Source organism: Amborella trichopoda, chromosome 13, assembly GCF_054954075.1.
Source record: "Amborella trichopoda isolate Santa Cruz 75 chromosome 13, AtrichopodaSantaCruz75HAP2 v2.0, whole genome shotgun sequence".
Classification (NCBI taxonomy): Eukaryota; Viridiplantae; Streptophyta; class Magnoliopsida; order Amborellales; family Amborellaceae; genus Amborella; species Amborella trichopoda.
Genome location: NC_142348.1, coordinates 33739429 through 33749808, shown reverse-complemented (window position 1 = coordinate 33749808; position 10380 = coordinate 33739429). Strand labels below are relative to the sequence as shown.

Genomic DNA, 10380 nt, shown 5'->3' with positions numbered 1-10380 from the left:
ATCTCACACTGCTCCTCTCTAATGGACCATGCCCTGACGGCAGTAAAGGACTCGTCGATGTAAATCCTTGGTCTCTCCTGTAAACAACAATAATACTTGACGGCAATAAAGGACTCGTCGATGTAAATCCTTGGTCTCTCCTGTAAACAACAATAATACTTTAGTGTGTAGGTTGTTAAGAACAATGTATATTATGTGAATTTTGTTACGATACATCATCCTATCAAAAACAGATATAAACAAATATCTTTCCTGAGACACCAATTTAGAGATGTGATTCTCTTTCAAGTACAATAGTATACCATCCTCTAATCATCTACCAATATTCTCTTGATTTTCCATCTTATCTACAACACTAGATTCAAATTTAAGAAAACAAACTTACTATATATGCATCATAACAGAGTGAATGAACTTAAATCAATTATATTGGTCTAAGGAACTTAATTGAGGAAACAACTAACATTTTATATATATTAGTTAGCTTCTCATTTATAATCAATTATGGATACTTGTACATGCATGAAAACAACCATTCAAATCAATTATGAATCCTTCCAATACTTTTAGGACAAAACATTTAGAACAACATATCTTATCAAATGTTATGGTTGACATTAAAGATTGTTCTTATATCGCGTAATGCTCAGTGAACATTTAATGTTTCTACATAATAACAAGGATTCGTAAAAGCACTATTCTCAAATTATAAACCATCAATTCAACTTTTCGTCATATTCTCATAATCAAATCAAAGCATTATTCTCCAATCATAAACCACCCATTCAACTTTTCTTCATGTTCTTATAATAAAATCAAAGCACTATTCTCAGCAAATCAAATATAATTCATGCGTACTAAATAAGTTTAAAGTCCCATCCCCAAAATTCTTCAAAATCCAAATAATCCACTGAAACTCTATTAAAGACGATAAAATAAAAAAATCTAAAGAAAATTTATCATTTTCATTCTAATTTGACCCTAACTCTTGATTTTAGAAAGAGCTATTACAAATTGAGCATGACACATTGTAGAGTAACTAAATTAAAAAATAAATTACATGTATAAATGCAAACATAATACAAAAACCATTGATTTTAAACTATATTCACGTGATAATAAAATAATAATAATAATAATAAATAAATAAATAAAATAAAATAAAATAAATAAATAGAAAAAAAAAAAACCCTCATATATCAAAAAGAAGAAATTCATGATTTTGTTGATTTCCCTTAATAATTTTTTCTCATTTTCGGTTTTTTTTTTTTTTTTTGTTAGGGGAAACAGTATCAATTCTAGAAACCATAATCATCAACTTTCGATTGCAATATAAAATATAACAATCCAACTTCCCCTTCAAAAAACCCTAACATCACATTTAACAATCTAAAATTTTAAAACACGGTAAAATAAAAAAACTCACCTGAGTATTGGAATCATACTAGAATTGCAAAAATGTGGCCAAAGATCCTCCTGTTGAATCTGAGGCCGGTCGAGAGTAGAGAGAGAGAGAGAGTGAGAGAGAGAGAGAGGTCGAGAAAATGAGAATAAAAAGAAATTGGGGCTTTCATGTTTAAATTGGATCAGAGAACGGTACGAGGTTCAAATTCTCGTACGAACCTTTTTTTTGGAATTAATCTCAAGTGATCCGAGTTTCGGGTTCTCGAACCGCATACTTAAAAAAATTAAGTTACGGTCCAAAGCTTCAAACCCCGGACCAGCGTAAACATTAACTCATCGATCCAAGGATTCAAACATCGGATCTGAGGATTCGAACCTCCGCCTGCGAAGTACCCCAAACCTCCGGGCACTACCCTACAGATGAAAATAAAAGTAGAAAGAAAATAAAAAGTACCCAAGGGTTATTTTGTCAAAAAATAAAAGGTTGTGTATACCCACTTTAGCTGTAATATTCGCCTATAAACAAAGCATACTATATTTTCTATACCTTTTTAGGGTCCAAAACCATTTAAAAACAAAACTTGTTTATACACTATTTTTTTTTTTTTATTATTTTGGATAAATATAATTTAGGGTTTTTCAACATCAAAACAGCATTTTTTTTGGAAAGATTTTTTAAGGTTACACTTTAAAGCTGCAACCTTGTATAAACCTTTTCCCTCATTTTATTCCTTTTTTTTTATTTTAGTTGATTCCGTGCCATAATGACTGGGTTCGAGCCACCTTTTCGGCCACCAATATGAACACACGTACAACAAATTTAGAGGTTGATCTCTCTCTCTCTACATTGTGCAAACAATGCCGTAAGGCATACGAGGAGACTGATTTTTTAGGCAAGGAACTGATCCACGTGATGTTCATGTGGCAGGAGGATGGGCAAAGGCCCCAGTGCTGGGTGGTTAACCCACACATTTAGACCCGCCCACCTTCTCTCTGTCTATCACCACCCTTTGGATTTCGGGGCCTCCTAACATACCCATCCTTTGGACCACCAACTCTCTCTCTCTCCATCACTATCTGGACCACTGCTTTACTACTGTCCCTCTATATATCTTTAGGACCATCCCCTCTCTCTCTCTATCTCTAGGGCATTTGAAATGTGAAGAAGCAAGGGCCACAAATGAGATGGATGGGGGCATAAGTCATGAATTGAATGATGTAAAGTGTCCTACATGAGGAGTCATGGGAAGTTTGAAATCCAAAAGGATTAGATGTATGTCTTGTGAGCCACGTGCAGACAAGGATTTGTATTTATAGTTGCCACTAGTGAGCCGACAGCCGTAGGACTTGTCCCATTACAAACACCCATTTCTACCTTCCTCTCTAACCCATGTTAGGTTTGGGTGTGTTCGTATAAGGCTAATGCCCTAAACAATCAAAGTAAGATACACCTTCAAATAGTGCCGAGAGATATTGTTTTAGCATCGAAAATTGATATGATACCTAAAAATTTATTTGTATCTTTAATTATAAAATTTAAAGTTTCAAAAATAATGTGGATCAAACAAATATATTAATACTTAAAAATCTTATAATTCATTACAAGATGTACTATTTTCGAGACTGATTCCTTTTGTTTCTTTTACATTCATGCATCTCCAGATCGAGTTGATTGGATTTGAGAGTTTACGTCTTTGAAATAACTTCTCTAGTGACTTTTTGAGGTGCGCCATAGTTTGATTGTTTAGGGCTTCAGCCTTGTATAAACTTTTTCCATTAGGTTAAGGGTTCCTTTCAAGACATGGATAAAACTAATGTTTGTGGTCCTTTGTTCCTCCAATCCATTGCCTGAGCCACAACTATCTATCCATTTCGAGGACATTTCACTTTCACAACTACATTTCGATTACTAAACAGTGCTGTTATACCCTTTTCAGTTCATTTCTTGTATGATAATTAAACAAGCATGTTTTCTTTTTGTTTTAAGAGCATTCAAGTTTGGGGCTTCAATTGGAATGTTCATTATAGATAAATTCTAGGTCCCTTTTTTTTCAACTCCATATCACGTGTTATTCACATTATAAATCTTTGGAAAATACTTACGGCTCATATTTGGTCTCTTATATTATGGAATGATTCCACAATTTTGTGAAAATTATGTAGAGACCACTGTCGCCCTGTCACCTCTTCTTTTTATTTTATTTTTTTCTTTTTTTTTTTCATTTATTTATTTATTTATTTATTTTTATGTTTTTGGAGAATTAGCCACCTTTCGAATATTTCAACTTCAAATTATTGCGAAATTTTCCAATTTTCCTAATCTCATTTATTCAGGGCATATTTGATATCAAAAAATATTGAACCCTATATATTGGTTCGTTCGGTATTTGCAATGTCACACAACCACAAAAGTCAAGATCCTAGGGCGGCAGGATGCTAGCAATATGACATAGCATGAGTATGCCGTCCGATGTTGCCAATAGAGAACATTGCATGTGCATTTTCTTTAAGTTGTCAGATATTTATATTACCAAACAACCCTATCTATTGGGCTGTCTGAAATTCACTATGTCAGACAGCCCACAGGAAGATTAGTCTAGTTATTCCCCATTTGCAAGGTAGTAATGGCCCCTCTTCTTTCCTTTCCCTTTCCAATTGATGTAGTTTTCTTTTATTTAGCATGACCTGGCCCGGCCTGAACCTGAGAGGGCTTGGGCCATGCCTTATTAGCCCGGTTAGGACAGGCCAGCCCTCGGCTAGCCCCGTGGCGACCCATTGCCAGCCCTACCCTTTTTGCTTGTCGGGGTTTTTGCATTGTTTCTCCAATGTGATTCAAATATTGGATCTACATAGAACGGCGATCTCTTCACCAGGTGTTTCTTACTTTGGTTTTTGTCGTTTTGGCCAAAATTTTGATGATCACATTAGGTGAAGGGCCATGTATTATGAAATTGAGCGGATACTCTTGTATATCACCACTGCTCAGTGTGCCTTGCTTAAAATCTACAGCAATGTGTGTACTCTACTCTTATCTTCTACAGCTATGTGTGTACTCCTTCATGCATGTGCATTGCTGATACAGCTATCATCTGTACCTTAGAATATGGGGTTTTAGTGATTGCAATAGCATCTTACATCGTGGCAATCTCTTAGCAGTTTGACACCTTAACATTTCTAGGAAATCCATAAAACAAATAAAAATTAAAAATTTAAAAAAATAAATAGAGAAAGAATAATCTTATGGCCACTCAAGTTGTCTCCAATGAAATCAATCACAACCAGATGAAGCAAAATGATATGCAGTGAAAAATCATTGACCATGTTTGTTGTACGTCACCTAATGTCATTATTGTATATCTATAGGTGCTTTACTGTATATTAGTTCATATATTTTGTACACACCTTCCCTAGTCTATTTTCTTCATTTCATTTAAGTGGTGAAATGTTTCAAGACAACTATTCTTCATTTAAGTGGTAACGAGTAATTCCAGTATGCTAGATTCGGCCGAGTCCATTGGGACTGGGCCGAGGTTCTCTGAGTTGTGTGAACAACTCTGGGATATCAAAAAAAATATTTAAAAATTTCAAGAAGTTGTAAAAACTGTGGGATTGATCTATAATTTCGTTGTGTATGAATTGTGTATTTTTGGCTATGATTGATTAGTGTTTTTGCCACAAATCCCTTATTTATATTTTTCCTTTTTTGCAGTTTTTAAAATGTCCCTAACTTAATCTGTTTTTTTTTAAATCCATTTTTTCAGTAAATTTTTAAGCTATTTAAACTCCTTAAGGTTCTTTTTCGCTTTATTTTGCTTTCAATATATATTTTTATTTTAAAATTTAATCGAAAATTACAATTTATTGCGGGCCTTTCTGCCCTGCGAAGGACTTGGCCAAATCATGACCACTTCATCAAGTAACTCGCGTTGGCCTGAGCAACTCTAAGAAACACTTTGGTGGATGTATGTTAGCTTGCTCTGTAAGCGGAACCATTACTTCAAAAAGCGGAATTAGCCCCAAATACTCAAGTTCCTCACTATGGATTCGCCAATCCGACTCAAGTGATTCCCGAGTAGAATCTTCATACAAATACACTAGAAACCAAAAAACCAAAGAGAAGCTAAAACATCCAGACAATCAGACGTGTTAGTGGTTCTGCAAATAAAGAAAGTTTGACATTTTAGAGGTTTTGCGAACTTGAATCTCCCACTTCCTATTTCGTATCCGAGTTGGGCAATTCCAATTCGGATGGGCAACTTTTCGAACATAGCTCGGAACGACAGACTACTTTGGTTGGGCCCAATATTTGGTTGACTAGTATTTTTAAAGGAACTTCTAGATATTTGTTGTAGACGTAGTTTCCGTCGTTTTATGGAGTTCCTATACTTGTAGGTATGAAATGTTTTAGGCTTAGGAATGTTCACGTCAGCAGGGAGATAGAAACGTTATTTAATTCCTAAAGGAATGGAAGAATTGAGGGAGTATCACGTGGGTCTCCTCATTAGTTTGTCTTTATAAAAATGTTTTGTAAAGAGAGAAAATGTTTACGCAAAATCAGAGAATGCAATATAGGGCGGTTCAACTCGAAACTGGCCGGTTAGATCGGAACTAGCCATTATTCTGATTTTGACCAGTTTGAGTGATCTAGCACTGCTTTTTTAAAATATAATTAAAAAACCTATATTAAATCCCCAAAAATAAGGGATTTAGTAGTAATGCATTTTTAAATTTTTTTTATCAATTTGGAAAAGATTGGAAAGTGTATCTATTATTAATAATTATTTTTACATTTTTCCTATCTTTTTTGAAAAAATTCAAAACTACGGCTGGGCATGAATCAATTTTTTAAAATCTATTTTTTCTCTAATTTTCAACTTCATTTGGATGTGAATTTTTCAATCCAGTGTTCGCAAAATCGAACCGGAACGGTTAACTGGACATGGGCCCGAAAGCGATTTAACCGGTCTAACCGGTAAACTGGCTGATTCAACCGCTCTAACCGGGCACGTCCCGAACAATAAAAAAAAGTGTTGAAAAAAATAAAAACGATACAAAAAAAAATCTACTAAAATTTGAAAAGCATATAAAAAATATGATTAAAACAAAACACACTCAAATGAAGTTGAAAATTATTGAAAAAAATGGATTTTAACGAATTGATTTGTTCCTAGGGGTATTTTTAAATTTTTTTGAAAAAGAAGGGAAAATATAAAAGTGAGTATCAGTGACCATAATTTTTTTTAATCTTTACCATAATGTAAATAATATTAAAATAGTGTTAAAAAATCGACTTGACCAAAAATTGTTTTAAAAGAAAATGAAAAAAAATTAAGTTATATACAATATAGACTATTCTTTTTGTAAATACGTAGTAAATGACATATTGGTTAATAGATCTAATAGGCAACTAAATAGTATATGGTGCGGTTAGTGGGTTTAATAACAAATTATTTCTTTACGAGAACTTTGAAGTTCGATTTATGTGGGGAAGTAAATTTTTTGAACTCACCAATGTAATGAATTCTTAGAATAATTGTTAAAACGAACCACAACAATGTTTAAAAAGAAAATCGTTGATGGCAGGATTCGAACTACGGTTCGTATCGCATATAGTCGCCAACGCTAACTAATACACCATTCTAAAATATTTGATATAAATGTGAAGTAGATTTAAACTTTAAAAACTCGGTTGATCATCAAAATCGCCCAAAACCAAAACTGGCCGGGTCCGATCGAACAGGGCGGTTAGCGGTTAGATCAGCTGGTTTTTCAAACACTGGTTCAATCATGTTGTAAATAAACGTTTCATATTTTTTAAATTGTTTTATATTTTTTTATTTTTTAACATTTTTTTGACAGGCCGGGCCTTGCCCGGTTGGGCCGATCTAACCCACTGGTTTATTGGTTACTTAGAACCAGCCCTTGGCCAATTTCCTAAGCCGGTTTGATTTTTTGAATATTATGCATAATAGAGAGGAAAATATGAGTTTCTTTGGTCCTTTGGGTGTGTATTCTTAGAGAGAAAAAAACCATATTTTAGGGCTTATGAGAAGGAGATTGTAAACCCTTGTATTATCGATACTTGCATGACACTTTTCTAATTAGTGGAAGAGAAGCTTTTTACCCTATGGATGTAGGAAATATGTCGACGCACGTAAATATTGGAGTTTTACTCTGTTCAATTTTTCTTTTGATTTTAATTTTTCCTCAAACATTGGTTTTTACCATCTACAATTGGTTTCACAGCCTTAAGGCTTAATATCCTTGATGGATACAAGGTTTGTGACAGATCGCATATCTTTGAAGATGATTGGGGAAATTCAACAAAATATGAAACCCTAAATTTTGATGGTTCAAATTTTTCAAGCTAGAAGTTGAAGATGCATATGATGTTAGTGAAAGATGATTGTGCAGTGCTTTAAATGGGGGAACAAAAAAAAAAACTACAAGATGAATATTGAGGAATTTAATGATAAGGATGAATTAACTAATGCATATATTTTTTAGCCTTACATGAGTTTATTTTATTCAATGTATCCTTAAAAAATATGACAAAAAATATATGGGATAAGCTGAAAATTACTTAAGATGCTAAGCTCATCCCAATAAAATTTTCTTTGTCAGCAAATTTATAATCTCAAGATGAGTGATGGTGCTTCTTTTTAGGGATACTTAAATAAGTTTAATATATTATTTAGCAAGTTGATAGCACTAGTTGAAAAAATCAATGAAGAAGAAAAGGTAATCATATTTTTTTGTTTTATGTTAGAATCATGGGATGGATTGATCATGAATTTTAGTATTGAGAAGTTTCTTGGACTTGATTCGATTGTTTTAGCACTTCTTACAAAGATTTCTAAGCGAAAGTCTAGTCAGGAAACCTAAGTCCAAATAGAAATCCTTCATAAATTTGTTTGTAGAACGGGTCTATAAATGGAGAGAACTACAAGAAGAGGCTAATAATCCAAGTTAAAAGGCCATAAGGTGAAGTACTAGGCAATGGAATTATGGGCCATGTGAAAAATTATTAGATGGCATAAAAAAGAAACCCCTAAAACTAGTGCAAGTCAGAAGCCTAGTTCAAGTGAGTCTTAAGGAAATCTAGTAGAAGAAATTTTTTTTTCAGAAGATGAAGTTTTATCCATGGATAGGAAGGAAGTTTTGTAGTATTGGCTACTTGATTTCAATACAGCATTTCACAGTGTACAAAAAAAATTGTATTTTAGAATATCTGTATTGTGTACAAGACCCTTAATTTATAGGGTTACAAAGCAGTGTAGAATCAGTAACCTTCCTAATATAAGTATAGAGAATAGGAAAGAAAATACAAAGGAAATATTGTACATAATGGGTTGCTATAATTTCACACTCCCCCTCAAACTCGAGATGGTTTGGTAAAAATCAATGAGAGTTTGGAAAGAAACCGAGAGAATTGACGTGCAATATGTGTTTTGGTGAAGAAATCAACAAGTTGCACGGATGATGCAATATATGAAAGAGAAATGGTATCTGCCAAAAATTAATGCTGGACAAGGTGACAATCAACTTCAATATGCTTAGGGCATTCATGAAACTCAAGATTTTTAGAAATGTAGATGGCACTCTTATTATCATAGCATCAATATGCTTAGGGCATTCATGGAACTCAAGATTTTTAGAAATGTAGATGGCACTCTTATTATCATAGCAGAGTGGTGTGGGAGTGGAAACAATAATACCCATATCAGCAAGAAGCTATCGAAGCCAAATGATTTCAGTTGTGGTTCACGCCATAGCCTTATACTCTGCTTCTGTTGTAGATAGGGCAATGCATTTCTGCTTCTTACTTTTCCAAGGCAAAAGAGAGTTACCAAAAAAATGTATAAACCTGTAGTTGATTTGCGGTCACTTGGGTTTCTTGCAGATTCTGAATCTGTATATGCCTGAAGTTCAACAGAGGAAGAAAAAGAGAAAAAGAAAGCCTGGTGTCGAGCATCCCTGATATAACGAATGATTCTCAAGACTGCGGCTAATTGAACAAACTGAGGAGCACTCAAGATCTGGCTAATGAAATGCACAACATAAGCAATATCTGGATGAGAGATAGTCAAATATATCAATTTACCAATAGGGAGTAATTCACCATTTGTTGCATGAAGTTTGATATTCAATTCAGTGGGAGCATCAACTCTCTTATTATCACCCATGAGGTAATCTTAGGAGACAATTTTCGAGACATAGTTATGTTGAGATAACAGATAGCTGCGAGAAGAATAAGCAACCTCTAAGCTAAGAAAATATCCCAAGATTCCCAAGTCCATTTCAAATACTTGATTGAGTTTTTATTTAATCTTATAAATGGTGCCCTGATCAACACCAGATATTATCATATCATCCACATAGAGTGCTCGACCAATAGTAGTGTCAAACATGAATAGAGCTAGATCATGATAGCTTGTCGAAATCTCGTTGACACAACTTCATGACGAAAATTTTCAAACTAAGCACTGGATGCTTGTTTGAGTCTATATAGGGTGCGGCACAATCGTCATACCTGATTCTGAGAATCTGTAACTCCATGAGGTAGCTTCATTTACATTTCTTCGTCTAGATCACAATTAAGAAATGCATTTTTTGACATCTTGCAAATATAAGGATCATTGTCGGATGGAAGCAACAAAAATAAGTGTCCAAACAGTTGTCCTATGAGCTACTAGGGCAAAGGTTTCGGCAAAGTCAATTCCATATTGTTGATTGTATCCTTTTGCGACCAGACGGTCTTTATATCTTTCAAGGCTGCCATCCGCTTTTGATTTGATTTTATGGACTTGTCGAGAACCAATCACATTCTTTCCTTTTGGAAGAGGGACCAGATCCCAAGCATGCATCTAATCAAGAGAATTCAATTCTTCGGTCATTGCCTGCTATCATTCCACTTAGTTGGCAACTTCTTTGTAGGTTTGTGGCTCAGAATAAGAATGAATGGAGGCATGAAAG

The 10380-nt window shown here is 34.1% G+C and overlaps 1 protein-coding gene across 1 annotated transcript; it reads right to left on the bottom strand.

Moving 5' to 3' along the window:
* Window positions 1–5316: 5316 nt before the first annotated feature.
* LOC148779170 (secreted RxLR effector protein 161-like) lies at window positions 5317–9590 on the bottom strand. The gene is made up of 2 exons (XM_088856610.1): window positions 9272–9590; window positions 5317–5498 (listed from the first exon to the last, which is right to left on the bottom strand). The coding sequence occupies exons 1-2, from the start codon at window positions 9588–9590 to the stop codon at window positions 5317–5319; spliced, it is 501 nt and encodes a 166-aa protein (XP_088712736.1).
* Window positions 9591–10380: the final 790 nt, after the last annotated feature.

Coding starts and splice junctions, on each gene's coding strand:
- LOC148779170 (XM_088856610.1), bottom strand. CDS start 9,590: ATGGGTGATAATAAGAGAGTTGATGCTCCCACTGAATTGAATATCAAA. Junction 5,499..9,271: donor TGACCGCAAATCAACTACAG/GTTTATACATTT, acceptor TTTGGTTTCTAG/TGTATTTGTATGAAGATTCT.